Raw genomic sequence first — 20,624 nt, 5'->3', positions numbered from 1 at the left:
GCTGGGATAGTCCCATCTCATCATAGTGGTCTTTGTTTTTTTTCTTGCTGGAGCACAAGGAGGAGAGGGAATAGCCCTGAATTTTATCTGCGGCATCATCCCACAGCTGAATGTGGTGTTGGCAAAGAATGGTGTAAGCAACGGTTTATCAAGGGCTACCATATGTAAGGGAGTCCTTTGACCCAAGTGGCCCCTGGGAATAAGGAATTTTTTGGATGCTGTTTGCAGTGAATGCAGAAGAGAGCATGTTGACAATAATGCTAAAGGCTCCTTTACAAACTCACTCCAGGATGAAGAAAGCTATTTGACACCCTAGCTTATCCATTCCGGAAGAAACTCCAGTTCTCCTGTTGTAGCCATTTCTTAAATGAATGTAGGACCTCCTGCCTCTGTTATCCTACCTGATAATGCTCCCGAGCAGCGCCTTGGGACATTTCACCATGTTAATGGTGCCATGTACTTGGTAAGGTTTCCCTCCAGAGCCTTCCACTAGGGAATTTTCACGGGAGGTGTGCAATGAGTGCAGCAAATAAATATAAGTTGTTGCTGGTCCATTCCACACATGGCGACCAAGACAAGTCTTGTCCCTAGCTCCCCAGTGTTTATAAGTCTGTTACTTTCTGTCACGCTTTATTTTGCTGTTCTTCCAGTCAGAGATAAAGAGAGTGGTGTGGTCTCTGCCGTGGACCCGAACCAATGGCCTTGTAAAGTCTGTTCAGCTGTGTTCCAGGAACCTCAGCTTCTCACAGGTGAGAGCAGCTACATTTTGCCTGACATACGACTAGGCTGCCCCAGGGATTGATGATGTAGCCTTGGTTGCTTCTGAATAAATGTATGAGTTTATCTGATTGAAACACACTGAAATCGTTGAAACACACTAAAATCGTAAGGGGCTTTTTTTTATTATTCATTTGTAGGCTGACTGTGTCACTGGCTAGGTCAGCATTTATTGCCCATCCCTAATTGCCCTTGAGAAGGTGGCAGTGAGCTGCCTTCTTGAACTGCTGCAGTCCATGTAATATAGGTGCACCCTCAGTGCTGTTAGGGAGGGAGTTCCAGGATTTTGACCCAGCGACGGTGAAGGAATAGCGATATATTTCCAAGTCAGGGTGGTGAGTGGCTTGGAGGGGAACTTCCAGGCAGTGATGTTCCTATATATCAGCTGTCCTTGTCCCTTTAAATGATAGCGGTTGTGGGTTTGGAAGGTGCTGCCTAAGGAGCCTTGGTGAGTTTCTGCAGTGCATCTTGTAGGCGGTACATACTGCTGCCACTGTGTGAGGGTGGTGGAGGATGTGAATGTTTGTGGGAGGGGCGCCAATCAAGTGGGCTGCTTTGTCCTGGATGGTGTCAAGCTTCTTGAGTGTTGTTGGAGATGCTGCACTCGTCCAGGCAAGTGGGGAATATTCCATCACACTCCTGACTTGTGCCTTGTAGATGGTGGACAGGCTTTGGGGAGTCAGGAGGTGAGTTACTCGCTGCAGAATTCCCAGCCTCTGACCTGCTCTTGTAGCCACAGCATTTATGTGGCTAGTCACATTCAGTTCTGTGGGTGCTGAGAAAATGTTTCCCCTGGCTAGGAATCTAGAACCTAGGGTAAAGTCTCAGAAAACTTGGGACTGGAATGAGGAGAAATTTCTTCAGTTAAAGTTTGTGAATCTTCGGCATTCTCTACCCCAGGAAGCTGTGGATGCTCAATTATATAAAAGTAAAATACTGTGGATGCTGGAGATCTGAAATAAAGTGTTGGAAAACTCAGCAGGTCTGGCAGCATCTGAGGAGAGAAAAACAGAGTTAACGAGACCAATATGACTTCTTCGGAACTGGATGCTCAATTGTTGAGTATATTTAAAACAGGTTGATAGGTTTTTTTGCATACTAAGTGAATAAGGGATGTGAGATAGTGCGGAGAGGTGGGTTTTGAGGTAGAAGATCAGCCCTAATCTTTCTGAATGGCGAAGCAGGCTCAAAGGGCCAACTGGCCTACTTCAGCTCCTATTATGTTCTTAATACTTGGATTGAGAAGCAGCAGTGATGGTGAACCCACGTGAATGGCGATTCTGAAGAAGAACTTGCATGTAATTTGCAAGAATCAAAGTAGATGATATTCGATAAAAATAAATGCAAGGTCTTGCAAATTGGAGGAAAAAAATGGAGGACATAGCTGATATATGATGTTGAAGTAGTTAGGGAAAGAGCCAGAAGCAACCTGCCAGTAATGGTAGAAAACTCCAGTCATTACCAAACGGTATTGACAAATTGCTAAACTATATTTTCAAACCCGTCAAATTTAAGTCTTGAGCTTGTTGTGCCGTGTCTGTATAATGTTCAGGCAGACCCCAAGCCACAGAAGTGATTTACCGAATGATTGTGACGCTGATCCCTAGTATAAGAAAACAAAGTTTTGAGGAAAGGTTTAAAAAAAACCTTGAGGACTTCATCCTTGAAAGGCGAATGAGAGGGCTTCATATAGAATATACAGACAAAGTGTAATTAAAAGCCAAACCCTGAAAATTATTTCAGGTTGAACCCTGACTATAGGCCAAAAGATACAAGTGTAAACTATTAAAAGTCAATTAGGACTGGTGGCTGGCATTTATGAGCGTATAAAAAGTACAAGGATAGTCAATGGAAGAGTAGGGTTGATTAGGGAGCAGAATGGAGATCTTATTTTGGAGGTAGAGAGCATAGCTGAGGTACTAAATGGACACTGTGCATCTGTCAGTTACACAGCTCTTCCTTGAGGCTTTTTGCTGCCTGGTTGATGTTCTGTAACCACAAAGCTGAAAAAAGAAACCCATTTATTAAGGGTTTCCAACTCACTGAGGAGGCTTCAGGCCAGTCCATATGCAACAACCTACTCTGAAAACTCTGCTCACATTTTGGCAGCTGTGACAGATTCCACCATACAACTGAGCCAATACACACATTTTTAAAATAAACATCAGTTTGCCCAATCTCCCAATGTTAACAGATCCTTTAAAAAATTCCAGGATCCAGTTTCGCATCTTCCCCAAAACCTAATCACCCCTTCCGTGGGCCATAAACCATCGTGTACCAAGTTTTGTTGTAATCCGTCCATCCATTTTTGAAATATATTATTTACAAACAGACCAACAAACAGGGGCATAAACATTATTTCCGCCCAGCTTCAATGGCACAAGAACCAAAAGCAACATGAGGGGAAAAAAAAATATGCAGTGAGTTGTTGCAGTCTGGAATCCGTGTCTGAAAGGGTAGTGGAAGCAGAGCATTCACAAAAGGGAATTATAAATACTTGGAAAAATTAAAAGGTTATGAGGAAAGAGCGGGGTGTGGGACTAAATGGGTAGCTCTACCAAAGAGTTACCACAGACTCAGTGGGCCAAATAGCCACCTCCTCTGCTGTATCATTTCATACGTTTACATAAAGAATGATCAATACCTGGGATAGACTCTGGGCAGCATAATGGATCCAGAAGCATTCAAGAGTCACGTGATGTGACGGTTGGTGGGTTGTAGGTATCTGAGGAAGGACAAGTGAGATGGGCTGAATAGCCTGTCGCATCTGAGCCCAGACAGATGTAGCATGGAATGTTACCCTGTGGCTCTGTGATCACATTGCATCTTTTGTAGCATATACAACTGAATTCAATTTTGGGCTAATGTTTTTCATTCTGGAATTAGTATTTGGTGCTGGATCAGACAATTGAAACAGAAATTGCTGGAAAAAACAGCAAGGTGAATTCTGACTTTGTACAACGTGTAAAATAGCTGATGGTGGATCAGCTACCTTTTTAACAAGCTCTCGTTTCTTTGTCTTAAAATTTCCATTGCTGCAGACCATCTGATGAGTCATTTGGAGCAAGCCCAAGGAATGCCACCACTTGCGAAAGATTCAAGTCCCACTAAAGATGTGAGTCCTCTCAACTCTGACAGCCCGGCCATCGTTGAAGTTGCTGCAAATTTGGAACAGAAGCCAAGGGCCAGAAGGCCTCGAAAGCCGAAGCTACGTAGGGACGAGCCTGAGCCATTGCCCCCAGATCTGAATCAGGCCACAGGTTTGGACTTCAACTCTTTGTGGTTTTTGTACAAGAATGCAGTTTGAACTAGTGGTGAGAAGGACGCCAATTAACATAGTGATAGTTTTCTTTTAATAATGCAATCTTGATATTGTAGAATTTTTAACCATTAGATTTAAATATATATATTGTTTGTACCTTCACTTTGGACATTAGAAGTTTCAGTTACTGAAAAAATAATTTTCGGAAAGTAGTTTGTGCGAATGAGATTACCACATTGTGTCAACCAAGTAACAATTTTACACTGGCTGAGCCATTCTAAAAGTGGAGAGTGGAATTTATAATGGGAGGATGAAAGTTGACTAATAAAGTGACTAATACGTGATAACAGGAAGTCAAGTTGTGCAGACGAGAAGTGTGTGCAGCTGTAAGTTTTTTGGTCAAATGCATAGATTACAAACGGATCATTTTCAACTTCTTGATCCTCTTGCTTTTTGAGATGCTGCGATTTTTGGAAATGTATTTCTGTCTCTCAGCCCCTGGTTTTGTCTCTGACTGCGTCAGAAATTCCAAATTCAGGGAAGGCACCAGTTAGACCCAGCATAGAGCTCTGACTACACAGATGAAGCCCAGCAACAACCTTTAAAGTGCATTGCTGCATGAAGCAGTGATATCCTTTCCCATAATTGTAATATCTATTCAGTGAAATCACTGATTATTCCCTGTTGATGCTTGGGACAAGAACAGTTTGCTGGTGTGGATTTCTGCATCTTGAGAGCAGAATTGATAAATGTTTTATTTTACAGCTGTCAGTGATCATCCCATAGCCTGAGGGTGTCACCTTGAATCGTTAGGTAGCCGTTTTGCATCCAAATCAGAAGGGTTCCTGCTCCAGGAATTGAATGAGCAATTTAGGTTGAAACCAGAGTGCCATAGTAAGGGAACAATGCGTTCCCAAAGGTAGCATTAGACAAGCATATATATGCAGGTACCAAGCACGGCAAATGTATAGAAGGTTGAGAAGGGATCTCTTGGCCTGTCGGTAATCATCCTATTCTAATAGAAAGAAGAAAAAAAACTTCATTTATATAGAATGTCCTAATGCACTTTACAACCAATAGAGTAGTTTTTAAATGCAGTCACTGTTATAAGGAAGCACAACAGCCAATTTGCACAGCAAGGTCCCGCTAACATTAATGGAATAAATGACCAGAATGATGTTAATTCAGAGATAAATGGCACTCAGGACACCGGGTGAACTGCCCACTTTACTTTGATTCGGACCCTTGGATGAACCTGCAGGGCCACGGACCAAATACTGGAGAGTGGGATTAAGCTGGGTAGCTCGTTTTTAGGTTGGCACGATCATGATGGGCCAAGTGGCCTCTTTCTGTGCTGTAACCTTTCTATGATTCTATTTTTATGATTCCATGTTTTACATCCACCTGAGAACGCAGGCGGTGCCTTGGTTTAGCGTCTCATCTGAAAGATGGCACCTCTGACAGTGCAGCTGTTCCTCAGTATTGTACAGGGAGTGTCGCCCTAGACTTATGAGCTCAGGTTTTTGGAGTGGGGCTTGAACCCAGGACCTTCTGTTTCAGAAGCAGGAGTGCTACCCACTGAGCCACAGCTGACACGTAACGTTCAGGTGGATGTTAAAGCAGTGATGGCAGACTTGCTATCTTGGGAAGGTGAGACCAAATGGAGCTGCTATGGACCTTAACCTTGGTATTATATATACTTAAACCTATAGCAAACACTAGTTTGACCTCAGCTGAGTACAGTTACGTAGAGAAGCTGCGTTGTTCATCTTGGAGCAGAGGATGCTAATGGGAGATTTGATAGACGTGTTTAAAATCATGGAGGGTTTGGACAGAGGAAATAAAGAGAAACTGTTTCCAATTTTTCCAATGGTCAACGACCAGATTTAAGGTGACTAGTAAAAGCAACAGAGGCAGCATCAGGAAAAGTTGCTTTACACAATGAGCAGTTAGGATTTGGAATGCACTTCCAGATAGGGTGGTGGATACAGATTCAATCGTCATCTTAAAGAGAATTGGATGAGTTCTTGAAGAAGAAAAAAATTGCACGGATATGAGGAAGGAGCAGGCAAGAGGGACTAACTCCTCAGAAGGGTTGGTGCAGACATTATGGGCCAAATGGCCTTATTCTGTGCTATACTATTCTGTGCTGTACTATTCTGTGTTAGACTATTTTGTGCTATACTATTCTGTGATTCTGCTCCATTGGCAAGAGTAGAATCCGGGTCCCAATGGGGAAACTATAGCTTTTAAGACCTATTGCACTATCCCTTCTCTAATTCTTTTTCCTGCATTTTCTTACAGTGTCTGCAAGTGTTGTCAAAACTCCTTCAGCAGTTGTGCCTTTGGAAGCACCAGTCCGTGAAGGAAAATTGAGTGAAGTGTTAAACCATGGAAAGATGTTGCGAAATGGCCGTCATGTGCGTCCCAATTTGAGGCAGGTCCCAAGAAGGTGAAGATTTTATTTATTTGTCCATTGCCACTTTGCTTTCCCCCCTCACCCCAGCACTGCCTGCCAACACCCTGTGTACCACTGAAATTGCTTCCTCCTGGATGCCATTAAGTTTCTCCCGTGGTGGAAAGACTTTCTGGGGATATGGGAACAACGGCAGGTGCATGGGATTTGGACTCCATGTTTAGAGGATACATCAGGAGGGTGGGAGTTGAGGACAAGGGAACCTAGCCTTAAAATTTGGACTAGGCTATTCACGAGAGAATTTGGGAAACACGTCTTCATGAAAAGTGGAGTAAAAGAAGGGAAATCTCTGTCTCAAAAAGCAGTAGATACGAGCACAGTTAATAACTTTAAATCTGGGCATGATGAATTTTTGCCAGCCACGGGATTTTGAGCCAAGGTGGACGGATAGAGTCAGGATACAGCTCCGCCATGACCCCTTGACTAGCAGAATAGGCCAAAGGAGCTGAATGGTCCACTCCTCTTCCTATAAACACCAACTGCTTTTTGATTCTTTCACTGGATATGGGCATCGCTGGCTAGGCCAACGTTTATTGCCCATCCCTAATTGTTCTTGAGAAGGTGGTGGTGAGCTGCCTTCTTGAAACGCTGCAGTACACATGGTGTAGGTACACCCACAGTGCTGTTAGGAAGGGAGTTCCAGGATTTTGACCCGGCGACAGTGAAGGAACGGCGATATAGTTCCAAGTCAGGATGGTGAGTGGCTTGGAGGGGAACCTGCAGTTGATGGTGTTCCCATGCATCTGCTGCCCTTGTCCTTCTAGGTGCAGAGGTCACAGGTTTCGAAGGGTTGGTTGGACTTGTCTCTATGCTGTAAATTCTATGTGGCTCTGTGGGACAAGACAACTATCATTTCTTAATCCTTATCTATCTTGTGATTTTGCAGTTGGGATTAAAGTATACGCTTGTACCATCCCACAGGCCTGACACACGCAGAAAGATTTTGAGGGGTCTAGGTGACCAGCGAGTCTATCAATGCCATCTCTGTAACAAGTTCTTCAACAACAGCAGCAACCTGAAGAGACACATTCGCTCTCATGGTAATGTCACCATTTTAACAACAAGCCCTGTTGTTTAAAACAAATGCTCGAGGCAGTAAAATGACTGCTGTGGATGTATATTTTCTATAAACGTAAGCACTGTGTTTTCGCTAACCTGGAAATGCTTCATACAAATACACAAAGTGCTTGTTCCCCAATTATTATATTAAAAAATTCAGCCCTTTTGTTCTGAGGATGGTGCCCCCTGGTGGAGTATGGCATTAGGGCACTTGCGTGTTCTCTGGTCCCATTGGTGTCGTGGTGATTTTGCATGTGAGAGTCCAGACAATGAGTGCTGATAAACAATTTCGCTGAAGGAAGAGGGGCCTGCTCTTGACCTCATCCAATGCTCACAGGAGTGTACTTTTCAGCAGCAGCCATTGGATAGCAGTGACAATCCACAGTAGATCCACCTCTGTACTGCGACTTAACAGCATGCCTAAGTCTGACATAGCATAGGTTAGACACGGTTCGCTCCACAATGCTTCATAAGGCATTCCCAGGTAAGCTGCAACACGGGTTAGATGCAGCGAGACCCACCTGTGCTGCTTTCTCATATGTCTCCAGGTCAGGAACAGTAAAGCTTCTCCCACTGTAGTCTAGGTCAGATAGAATAAGGGGTAAAAATGGAACAAAGCTCCTTCCATATTGCTGTTTTAAGATCACATTTAACCAGCGTTAGATGCAGAGTAAAATTCCTTCATGCACTTCCTAACATCACTGCTACATAGTGACCCTGTTGCATTCTTTATGTACCATCACTAATAGATGTTGACTTATCCTGTCAAATCACAAATGGGTAGAGATCCATCAAGCTCCCCCTATACTATTGCTGATGTCTACTGACCCATGCCGGATTGCCCCTTTGGTGACAGGGTCAGGACATATTCATCTGATTCTCCTCTGCCCACAGGTGATAAGCTTTACAAGTGCGATGAATGCGAGAAAGAGTTTAGCCGGAAGGAGAGTCTGAAACAACATGTCTCCTATAAGCACAGCAGGAATGAGGTGAGGACTGAATCACCAATGCAGACTGCATAAAGGTCATCACAAAATTGAAAAGAGTAAGAGAGAAGACGAGGTAATTCAGGAAGTAGTTTCGGTAGATCTTAAAAGACCTTGGATTGTATAACAAATGGAAGGTTGAGGGAGACAGACAGACTTGCATTTATATAGCGCTTTTCACAACCTCACGGTTTTCAAAAGTTCTTTATTGCTGTTTAAGTACTTTTGAAGTGTAGTCATTGTTGTAATGTAGTAAATGCGGGAGTCAGTTTTCATGTAGCAAGCTCCCACCAACAGCAGTGTGATCATGACCTGACCGTCTGCTTTAGTGATCTTAATTGAGGTGTAAAAATTGACCAGGACAGCAGGACGTTTACATCCACCAGAGTGTGAGTCAGACGGCTTAGTATCTCATCCGAAATATGGCACCTCTGACAGTGCAGCACTCCCCTCGGTACTGCATTGGAGTGGCAGCCTATATTTTTGTGCTCATGTCTTTGGAGTGGGACTTGAACCTTTGGACTTAGAGGCGAGAGTTTTACCAAAGGAGCCACAAATGACACTGAGGATGGAGTCCCATGGATTTAAGATTCTGGAGAGTGGGGAAGAGTGATTTTGAGTAGTGGATGGTGCGATGTATGATTAGATATTGTATTTGCAGTTTAGCGATAAGCTCGGAGGAACCATATGTTTGGCATCTCCTGAGAACGCAGCTGAGATTGAGAATTTGGTTGCGTGTACGTTGAAGGAAGTGGGGATGGGAATAGAGAATATAATGGGCACCAACCTATCACATCCATCTTTGATGCTAACTGTTACCACACTACCCATCAATATTCAACTATTATCAACCCAAATGTAAAACCAAGATTCATACACCCTGAAATTCAAAAAAAGCATACCGTGAATAATTGGATTTAGAAAATGAATTTGACAGCTCTGACAAAGGATGGGTCGAATGGCCTCCTCCTGTGTTGCATGATTCTGTGATTCTAAAGCAGAGTTTTCCTTGGATATTCTGTTCCCTATCTTCTCCTCTATGGGAAAGCCAGTGGCAGCATGGATTGAGATCGACATTCATCATGATCACAGCTTGACAAATACATGAATAGGATGGGAATAGAGGGATATGGACCCCGGAAGTGCAAAATGTTTTAGTTTGACAGGCGATATGATCGGCGCAGGCTTGGAGGGCCGAAGGGCCTGTTCCTGCGCTGTACTTTTCTTTGTTTTTTTAAGGTAGGAATATAAGTATATGTTGCTAGGGTTAGAGGAAGTAGGTGAAGCACAGCCGTCTGTTTAGCTGAATAGCCTGTTTCTGTACTGTAAAGTTCTGTGTAATAACATGTGGTTGCGGCAATGTTACACATTTTCAAAGTATAAGGTCAGCGTTCAAACAGGCTATACTAAACTAGACACTCAATTTTAAAATTTAGCCTATTGGTTTATGTTTTATTCAGGTACTATACCAGCTGTTAGACTAATTATAGCGTAGAATCTCTATTATATTCTGTATTTTGCAGTTGATTTTAGATGTCCAGTCTATTATATCCAAATATTGTACTGTATCCTAGTTACACCACATATAATATTATTATTATTATTGCATATACCAAGTTAATACACCAGTTATACTGTGTGCAACTTTATTATGCTAGTTATTATGGGTGCTAGGTAGTAAACTATATGCCAGTCGTTGTGTACCAGTTATATGTGCATCAGTTATTATGTCGTTGCTGCTGTTGTTCCCCAGGTGGATGATAGCTACCTGTTTCAGTGTAACACCTGTCTAAAAGCTTTCCGTATCAGGACTGCACTGGAGTTTCACAACTGCCGAACAGGTAAAGGAGATAAATTTGCTATGAGTGGAAGTGGAGGGCCAGCTTGTAAGGGACTGTTGTTTGGGTACACCAATTGTATGTGAGCTTTGTCCAGTTTTACCCCTCCCTGTCCCAGAGGCGCTGAGGACCACCTCTAGCCCAATTCCTGCATTAGTTGCTAACTCTAACCTGAGATCAGCTTACTCCGTACGGACCAGAAAGAGAAGCTGGGATTTTCCTGGTCAAATTTACTCAGTCACACAGCCTCAGAGGAGTCTGGAGCTTAGAGAAATCCTGTGGATTTCCTGCCCCATCTTTGCATTTCTTACAATAGCTGGCTTTCCACGGGTTCACGCTTTTTTCTTTAAGCATTGTCCTGTACACTCTTCCATTGTACCCAGGAGGTGCCTTCAACAGGCATTGGCTGTCAAGATCTACAAGAATCCCTCTTTTGGGCCATTTGAGTGGCATTGCGTTGGCGAATTGGGATGAAATGGATCAATGCTTTTAAAAACGAGAGGGTGTTTTGTCGAAGGTTGTCAAAAATGTATGGACTACAGGCAGATTATGTTAAATCTTCTGAATGACTGATAGAGCAATATACAGTAACTGGAAAAGTAGTTCTATTGAACTAGCAATGCTAAGGAAACACGTAGTACAAAACTTCTGAAAAGAAAAATCTATAATTACCGACAAACCTACCAAAACAAACTACTGAAAAGCTACAAAGAAATACCTAGCAATGCAAAATTACTCCAAAAAATCTAGCAGTATCAAACTACTGGCTATTTTAGAACAAAGCAATTGAGTGAATTTGGTTGTTTAGTGGCCTTGGTCTTGTTACTGGACTAGTAATCGAGAGGCCTGCAGGGTATGGATTAGATCTATCACTGGGATGTCCAGCTTGCTGACATTTCATGTTACTCATGACTGATAGTATTTGTAAACAACCAATGCACAAACAAGAAGTGACTTGAAGGATGCAAAAGAAGCAACAACGACTTGAGGGAAAACGTTTTTACGCAGCGCATGGTTAAGATCTGGAAAGCAGTGCCTGAGATTGTGGTAGAGGCACATTGAATCAAAAGAGAATTGGATAATTATCTGATGAAAAAATTTTGCAGGGCTGCGGGGAAAAGGAAGGGGAGTGGCACTAGGTGAATTGCTCTTATGGAGGGCCAGTACAGACATGATGGGCCAAATGGCACCCTTCTGTGCTGTAGCCATTCTATAATTCTATGCCACCTTGGCCATTTCCCTTTTTGAGAGCATGCTGGTCTTGTGCAGGCTGTTCTCTAACGTCCTGATCAAGTGGCCATTTTTATAAACTTAACAGTGCATGTGCAGCAGCTAATCATTGACAAGGGCATCACTGCTAATCTGATCCTGCCTCCTTCCAACAATCAGGAGCTGGAATGTTGATGCTTTTAATAAATTTTTTCTTCAGCTTCTCGGCAGGGTTTCTGGGTCTAAATGAAGGCCCCTCCAATATTACCCTGACTGAGATCAGCTAATTCAACCCATCATCACCTTCATTGATATGGCTCAGAATAACATTTCTCATAATGAATGATATATTTAAGTCATCAGAGGCTCCTCCTTATTCATAATCATGGGGTCTGTCAAAAGAACTTTTCATCTTCGTATTTATTCACTTCCCTGTTGAAGTTTACTATTGAATCTGCTTCTACCACCCTTTCAGGCAGCTCGTTCCAGATCATATGAACATAAGAATTAGAAGCAGGGGTAGGCCACTCGGCCCCTCGAGCCTGCTCCACCATTCAATAAGATCCACATTCCCACCTACCCCTGATAACCTTTCACCCCCTTGCTTATCAAGAATCTATCCAGCTCTGCCTTAAAATTATTCAAAGACTCTGCTTCCACTGCCTTTCGAGGAAGAGAGTTCCAAAGACACGACCCTCTGAGAGAAAAAAAATTCTCCTCGTTTCTGTCTTAAATGGGCAACCCCTTATTTTTATACAGTGACCCCCTAGTTCTAGATTCTTCCACAAGAGGAAACATCCTCTCCACGTCCACCCTGTCAAGACCCCTCAAGCTCTTATATGTTTCAATCAAGTCACCTCTTACTCTTCTAAACTCCAGCGGATACATGCCTACCCTGTCCCACATTTCCTCAAGACAACTTGCCCATTCCTGGTATTAATCCAGTAAACCTTCTCTGAACTGCTTCCAATGTATATATACATCCCTCCTTTAAATAAGGAGACCAATACTGTACACAGTACTCCAGATGTGGTCTCACAGTGCCTTGTACAGCCGAAGCATAACCTCCCTGCTTTTGTATTCACTTCCCCTTACGATAAATGATGCCATTCTATTAGCTTTCCTAATTACCTGCTGTACCTGCACACTAGACATTTGTGATTCATGCACTGTGTATGGTATTGGTCTCCTTACTTAAGGAAGAATGTATATGTATTAGAAGCAGTTCAGAGAAGGTCTACTGGATTAATACCAGGTTGTCTAAAAGGGTGGTAGAAGTAGATTTAATAGTGGCTTTCAAAAGGGAGTTGGATAAATATTTGAAGTGGAGAATATTACAGTATCATGCAGAAAGAGTAGGGTAAGCGGGACTAATTAGATATCTCTTTCAAAGAGCCGGCAAAGGCGCGATGGTTTGAATGCCCTCCTTTTGGATTGTATGATTCCGTAATTGTGAACGTCCCTTCCTGCACTATGATCTGTCTTGTGGCCAATTTTATTTTCTTTCCTTTGCATTTTTGTGTGCTTTTATTTATTTAGATGACAAAACATTCCAGTGTGACATGTGCTTCAGGTTCTTCTCAACCAACAGTAACCTCTCAAAACACAAGAAGAAACATGGAGACAAGAAGTTCTCCTGTGATACCTGCGGAAAGATGTTCTACCGGAAGGACGTCATGTTGGACCACCAGAGGCGTCACACGGAAGGTACACCAAGGCGTGTGAAAGATCCCTGCTGCTTTTCTGTGGTCAGAGCGGTTGTGTTGCCCTGTGGCAAGTGTATGGGCATGTTCACCACTCCAGACCTGCTGGTGTTAGCACTAACAATCACGCACGTTGCTTACCTTATTTGTGGCTTTAATAAGTGTGTCGAATTTAAGCATCCTCTTTATTCTATTTAGCTTGGGAATGTGCGGTAGTCAGAACAGGCACAGGAGTAGACTGTTCAGCCCCTCACGGCTGCTCCATCATACAGTTAGACCATGGCTAATCTGTTTTTCAACTCCGTTAAACTTGCCTTTACTTCCTGGGATGAAGGGCTTATCTAATGAAGAAAGGCTGAACAAGTTGGGCATATACCCCACTGGAGTTTAAAAGAATGAGAGGTGACCTTATTGAAACACAGAAGATCCTGGGGACTTGATAGGGGTGGATAACAGGAGGATGTTTCCTCTTGTAGGGGAGACTAGAACCAGGGGACACAGTTTAAAAGTAAGAGGTCTCCCTTTTAAGACGGAGGTGAGGAGAAATCTTTCCTCTCAGAGCGTCTTTAGTCTGTAGTATTCTCTTTCCCAGAGAGCAGTAGAAGCTGGGTCATTGAATACATTCGAGGCTGAGTTAGATGGATTTTTGATAGACAAGGGAGTTGAGGGTTATGAGGACCAGACAGGAAAGTGGAGTCGAGACCACAGTCAGATCAACCATGATCTTATTGAATGGCAGAGCAGGCTCAAAGGGCCGAATGGTCTACTCCTACTGCTGCTCCTAAGTCCTGTGTTCCTTGATGCCCTTAGCCAACAAACATCTGCCATCTCATTCTTGAAAGCTCCAATTTTTCCACCATCCACAGGAAAAATGTTCCAGGTTTCTCCCACGTTTTGTATGGAAAAAGTGCTTCCTGGTTTCACTCCTGAACAGCCTAGCTCTAACCTTAGGTGTCCCTTCAATATGGATTCCCCCACAAGTGGAAACAGCTTCTCTCTATCAACCCCATCAAATCTATTTATTAGTTCAACATTTGTGGCTCATTGATATGATCGTGAAGTTCTTTTTAAAAATGCCATTCTATAGCCCCATTATCTGAAGCTCTGAATGAAATGTGGGTTGGGGAATTAGGAGCATTGTAGCCAGTTTTCCCATGAGCCATTGACACTGCGCTACATGTAGGCATTAGGCCTCGTTCACTTTGTGTAATTCTGCTTAAATTATTCCCTTTGGTATAACTGCCAAATTCAGGCTAATCTCTATCCATAATGTGTATCTGGCCCTAGTGAAAAGGGGCACTAGGCACCTGATTTATTTTAGGATTTGGTACTCACCCTAAATTCACATTCTCTCACTACTGGTTTACAGATGAGTGGGAATAATTCACACCTTACGTCACCATTGTACATAATGAAAAGAGAAAATGCTGGAAAAATGCAGCAGGTCTGGCAGCATTTGTGGAGAGAGAAACAGAGTTAACGTTTCAAGTCCGTATGACTCTTCTTCAGAGCTAAAGAGAAATTCTCATTTTCATTGCTACATTGAACTTGTCTAGTGACAAGGCACTTTTATTTTTAAATTAACTTTTTCATTTTTTGTTGAATAGGTGGCAAACGTGCGAAGAAAGATGAAAGCGAGACCAATGGAATGGTGAAGTACAAAAAAGAACCATCAGGGTGCCCTGTCTGTGGAAAGGTACAAACAATGATGGACACTTCGCGATGTGTAGGAGATTATGAGGGGCCAACATGTGCATTAAAAAATAAATTGTCTACTGTTGCCAAACAATCGTTTCCTTTTGTTCTTTCAAATAGTTCTATCTCGTGATGTTGCATAATACTCACCACTGAACTATCCGTTCGCTGTCACTGATCCACCTGTTAAACTCGTAAAACCTGCGTTCTAATATTTCACTCTTCCTTTCCCCAGTTCACCCTCCTCCCCCCCTGCAGTTATTATTTATGAGTGCTGCACCATACTGACAGCTGGTCGGTGGTATGTCCCACAAGTAGAGACAATTGGAAGGGCAGGTAAAAAGTGAGGGGGGAAAATATTCTGAGTAAAAAGTGCTCCCTACCTGGACCTGCCTTTCCCTGTGGCTGTGGGGTTGGAGTTATGTTGACAACACCTTAAACTCCGCTCCCTCACTGGCAACTCAGTCCCTCTTTATGGCAACTGTCTGAAGTTCAACCAGACTATTCACAACCTTGATGTCATATTTGACCTCAAGATGAGCTTTCAACTACCTGTCTGTGCTGTCGCTAAGATCCATAACAGCACCTGATTCACCTTTGCCTCAACTCTGCTGGCTCTAAAACCCTCGTCCATGCCTTTGTTACCTCCAGACTGATCGTTCTAATACACTTCTGATCAACCTCCTACATTCTACCCTCCGTAAACTTGAGGTCATCAAATGTCCTGCTGCCCATATCCTAACTTGCACCAAATCCTATTCGCCCATCAGCCCCTTGCTCGCAGACCTGCACCGGTACTCAGTTGTGCAATGCCTCAATTTTGAAATTCTCATCCTTGCTTTCAAATCCCTGCATGACTTTGCCCCTGACCTATCTGTACAATCTTCCACAACCCTATAGCTCTCTGAAATATCTGCATTCCTCTAATTCCTGAGCACCCCCAATTTCAATTGCTCCACCAGTGGTGGCCATGCCTTCATCTGCCAAGGTCACAAACTCTAGAATTCTCTCCCTAAATCTCTCCGCCCTCCTAGCTCACTTTCCTCCTTTAAGACATTCCCTTAAAATGTATCTCTTTGACTAAGTTTTTGGTCATCTGTCCTAATACCCCTTAAGGCGGCTTGGTGTCTTATTTTGTTTTATAATGCTCCTGTGAAGCGCCTTGGGATGTTTTATTACGTTAAAGATACTCTATAAATAAAAGTTATTGTTGATTCGTGTGTGTGAGAATCATTCCGATGAGACTACAAGGCTGGAATTTTCCATATAATACATAAGCATAAAATTATTTCAATGTTTGGAAGAAAGCATTTAGCCGCGCGGTGCCTGTTCATGTAAATAACCTGTGTTCCGTTTTGCATTTTGTTGGCAGGTATTCTCCTGTCGAAGCAACATGAATAAACACTTGCTGACACATGGGGACAAGAAGTACACCTGTGAGATCTGTGGGCGTAAGTTCTACCGTGTAGATGTCCTGAGAGATCACACTCATGTCCATTTTAAGGTATGTATTTTTAAAAGTCTAGAAATAAGAGGTGCTTTAATATGTTAATGTGGGGATTGCAATTAAATTGAAACTGTGCAGCAATTGCATTCGTTTTCCCCCTCCTGTGTTCTCCTCCTCCTCCTGAGGATGAAGCACAGATCGTTTAAGAACCAGAAACTCAGTCCAAATAGCTGTTTTCCACCTGTCAGCTTAGTTAGCGAGTGGTAGGAGGTTATCCTGCCTTCATCAACAGCCACACCAAAGCACGGGAATTGAGATTAATTGTAAAGTCCCCTTTCCCACGACTAATAGCAGCCCAGCTGAGAAGGGCTAACTGAGCAAATGAAACTTTGAGTCTTGTTGGACTTTCTGACTTAGTTTACTGACAAGTTGTGCATTTTGTTTTGTGGGATGTTTTTTGTTTTCTAATGTGATGACTTCAGATTAAACATGTTCTCAATAAATAAATACTCTTCATAGCCAAATACAAGTGATCGACTTCACCATCATTGTCTAACACGGCTGGACTGTGAATACGTACTCTGTGTGAAGCTAACCTAGACTGTTCTTCACCTATTTCCACTTGAGTTGAGCTTCTAACTGCATAGCCTTTGTATCACCAAGACACCATTGTAACATTGGTCACCTCTGCCCCTGCCTCAGTTTATCTGTGACTGAAACTCTCCTCTGTGCCTTTTTTAACCTCCAAACTTGACTGTTCCAATTTTCTGGTTGTCCCCCCCAACTTGCAACCTCTGTAAAGCTCGGTCACTCAAAACTCTGTTGCCCACATCCTAAATCGCACCAACCCCTTCTGTTCATCCAGCAACCCCATGCTCACTAACCTACATTGGGTCCCAGTGCGGCAATGTCCCATTTAAAATTCCCATTCTTGTTTACGATTCCCTCAAAGGCATCACCCCTCCCTAACTCTGTAACCTTCTCCAGTCCCACAGCCCCACGAGATTTCTGCGCTCCTCTAATTCTGGCCTCTTGCGCATTCCCAATATTCACCGCTGCACAATTGGTGGCCGTGCCTTCAGTTGCCTAGGTGCTAAGCTCTGGAATTCCTCCCTAAACCTCTTCACATCTCCTCTCCACTCTACTTTACTTTAAAATGGTACCTAAAACCAACCTCCTTGATCAAGCAGTCCTAATATCTTCATAAGATAAAAACAAAATACTGCGGATGCTGGAAATCTGAAACAAAAACAAAAATAGCTGGAAAAACTCAGCAGGTCTGACAGCATCTGCGGAGAGGAACACAGTTAACGTTTTGAGTTCGTATGACTTCATCAGAACATCTTCTGATGATGATGAGTCATACGGACTCGAAATGTTAACTGTATTCTTCGCCACAGATGCTGTCAGACCTAATATCTTCATATGTGACTTGGGTCAAATTTTGCATGGTAATCACTCCTGTAAAGCATTGTGGGATGTTTCACTGTGTTAAAAGTACTATATAAGTGACGATGTGTTATGTATATAAATGCTAGTTATTGTTCTATGTCATTGCTAAGGTCAGATACAAGTAACAGGCACTCTTCACTCCTATGTCTGGAAGATATTTCCTGTTGTTGGTTGGATTTCTCTGTAGATTAAACTTTTTTTTCCCCTTTGAATACCTTTCACTGTCAAGTGTGAAGACCAATATATAAGTCTAGACTTCAGACACTTTTTTAGCAGAAGCGAAGTCCTTCTTTTCCAAAGGTATCGCCTAGTGCTGCTAGAGAACCTGGATCTGTCTGCCTGTCACCCCATGGTGCAGATGTTAACGCATGGCGACTGTGCCGGAAGGCCAGTGTGGTGGAAGGTGCCTTTTCGAGCAAAATCGAAGCCAAGCATATGGGTTGATGCAGAGGTGCGAGAATCGCACAGTACCCAGAGTGACCCTTTGATTTACCAGGGGATAGACTCCTCATGTGACGTCCGCCTTTCTCTCGTGTGCAGGACATTCCGCTGATGAATGAGCAACAACGGGAGCAATTCATCAGCAAACTTGGGATCACAGTGGAGGAAACAGAAGAAACGTCAGATGGTGTAAGCGAACCCATCCCACATAAATACAGCTGTAAGAAATGCCAGGTATGTCTTTCTTTCTGTTGTTGAGAATCCTCATTGAAGGTCATTTAAGACGTTCCTTTAAACTTGTCTCCCTGACTCAACATTTGGTCCCGTCCCCTACATCTCCTTAACTGTCTCTCCGTGAAATGTTATTTGATAATCCCTCTCGTGGAACACCTTGTGGCATGTTATCATGTTGAAGGTGCCAAGAAGTTGTTTTAAGTGATCGCTAAGGTCAGTTACACTCAACAGACACTCTGACTCCCATGTCAGGAATGTATTTCATGGTTAGATTTCTCTGTAAATTACAGTTAATTGGCTATTTTTCCTCCTCTTGGGATACCTCGCATTGCAGTTTGTGCAGGCAAATAATTAAATATAGATTTCAGGCACTTCTGTGGTATACAGGTGCAGCCGACTGCACACGTACAGCTCTGCCACCAGCCAACATGCACACGTGTACGCGTCGGGGACTACTATCTTCTGATATATTGTTTATTTGATTAAATCTTAGGTGACTGTATAGGAATCCTGAAATAATGATTGGATCAGGATCCCATTAAACGCTGATCATTTTGTTCCTGCTACAGGCCACGTTTGCTAAAGGGAGTCAGTATTTGAAGCATTTGATGGAGATTCACAAGGAGAAGGGCTACGGTTGTACAATCTGCAATCGTCGCTTTGCACTGAAGGCCACCTATCATGCTCACATGGTCATTCATAGGGAAGAACTGCCGGACTCCGACCCCAATGTGCAAAAGTGAGTGATGTTGAATCCTGGCACCATTTCGTGACTCCCTGTATGTGTCAGTTGGGTGTGTAAACCTGGGGAAATCCATGGTTACATGTAAGGGTTTCAAACCAAAGAACTACAATATTCATTTGCATAGGATCTGATACACACTCTCTCCTCGCAGATGCACTTTCCAAATCTCAGGTCTGGAGAACTTAGCTGCTGCTTGGCATCAGTCAAGTCTTAGGTTGACCAGGTATGCACAGGAGTGTTCCTGGAGTTAAAGTAGTTAAAACTTTACAACGTGCCGGCACTTGTAAGCTTCTTCTTGTGTGCCCAACTGGGACCACTCTGGTAGATGAGGCTTTAGCTTGCACAGTTATCTGAACCCAAATGCCAAGAATTCCATCCACCCCCACCCAGTGATTACCAGACCCCTCCTTCTCCCCCTTGCGCCAAGTTGCTCACTGAGTTATTAGCAATGTTGCATTGGTTAATGGTTGATCCTATAATTGGCCCGGAGGGAGAAAGATGAAATACTGGATGTGTGGATGTGTGTGGAATTCTGGAGGACAGAACTGGATTTGGCCTGTGATCCTTGTCATGACTAAGGATTTTATTGTCAGGCACTTTCAAGGTTCATGCATGAAGTAACTACTTGGACAAGGCCCTGAAAAATGATCATGGAACCACACAGGACGTAAGGGAAGAAAATACCGCAGGAAAGGGAGAACCAACACATTGGCATTGGCTTCACTTCCAGCTCCAATACCCCAATCTGGACATGTACAAAAAAGAAAGTGCCAAGAAACAAATCTACCGGACAACCTCTATAGAACTGAGGCCCCCTAGATTTTAAACTTAAAGAATGGTGCATTTATGTCGCACCTTTTGCAACGGCAGGATGTCCCAGAGCGCCAATGAAGTATTTTTGAAGCGTGGTCACTGGTTTTGGAAATGATGTGGGCCATTTGTGCACAGCAAGATTCCACAGCAAGATTCCGAGATAGATAGGTTCTTGATTGGTATGGGGATCAAAGGTTACGGGGAGAAGGCAGGAGAATGGGGTTGAGAAACTTATCAGCCATGATTGAATGGCGGAGCAGAGTCAATGGGCCGAATGGCCTAATTTCTGCTCATATGTCTTATGGTCTTATGGTCCACAAACAGCAATGTGCTAATGACCAGATAGTCCATTGTGGAGCTGCTGGATGTGCTTACATGCCCAGAGTGGGATGGGCTTGAGCTGCAGAACCCTCCTTCCCAGACTGAAGCCTATGATTTCCCCATATGCTGTGGTCTAAGTCTGCAGGGCAACTCCCTTGATGTGAAA

The 20,624-nt window shown here is 43.2% G+C and overlaps 1 protein-coding gene across 6 annotated transcripts in view; it reads left to right on the top strand.

Moving 5' to 3' along the window:
- The window catches only part of prdm15 (PR domain containing 15), a 72,395-nt gene that overhangs the window by 37,930 nt on the left and 13,841 nt on the right, over positions 1-20,624 (top strand). For 4 of the 6 annotated variants that reach the window (XM_078560336.1, XM_078560332.1, XM_078560330.1 and 1 more), the window contains 11 exons: positions 651-749; positions 3,819-4,037; positions 6,344-6,491; positions 7,437-7,555; positions 8,469-8,563; positions 10,314-10,401; positions 13,147-13,314; positions 14,918-15,006; positions 16,378-16,509; positions 18,445-18,579; positions 19,149-19,318. In XM_078560336.1, coding sequence (XP_078416462.1) covers positions 651-749; positions 3,819-4,037; positions 6,344-6,491; positions 7,437-7,555; positions 8,469-8,563; positions 10,314-10,401; positions 13,147-13,314; positions 14,918-15,006; positions 16,378-16,509; positions 18,445-18,579; positions 19,149-19,318 — 1,462 coding nt within the window. The remainder of the gene's footprint in view (positions 1-650; positions 750-3,818; positions 4,038-6,343; positions 6,492-7,436; positions 7,556-8,468; positions 8,564-10,313; positions 10,402-13,146; positions 13,315-14,917; positions 15,007-16,377; positions 16,510-18,444; positions 18,580-19,148; positions 19,319-20,624) is intronic. The other 2 variants (XM_078560334.1, XM_078560335.1) reach the window with 1 other exon arrangement.

Source organism: Cetorhinus maximus, chromosome 16 (assembly GCF_964194155.1).
Source record: "Cetorhinus maximus chromosome 16, sCetMax3.hap1.1, whole genome shotgun sequence".
Taxonomy (NCBI): Eukaryota; Metazoa; Chordata; class Chondrichthyes; order Lamniformes; family Cetorhinidae; genus Cetorhinus; species Cetorhinus maximus.
Note: the sequence above shows the minus strand (reverse complement) of the source record. Positions and strands in the feature narration are given on the sequence as shown.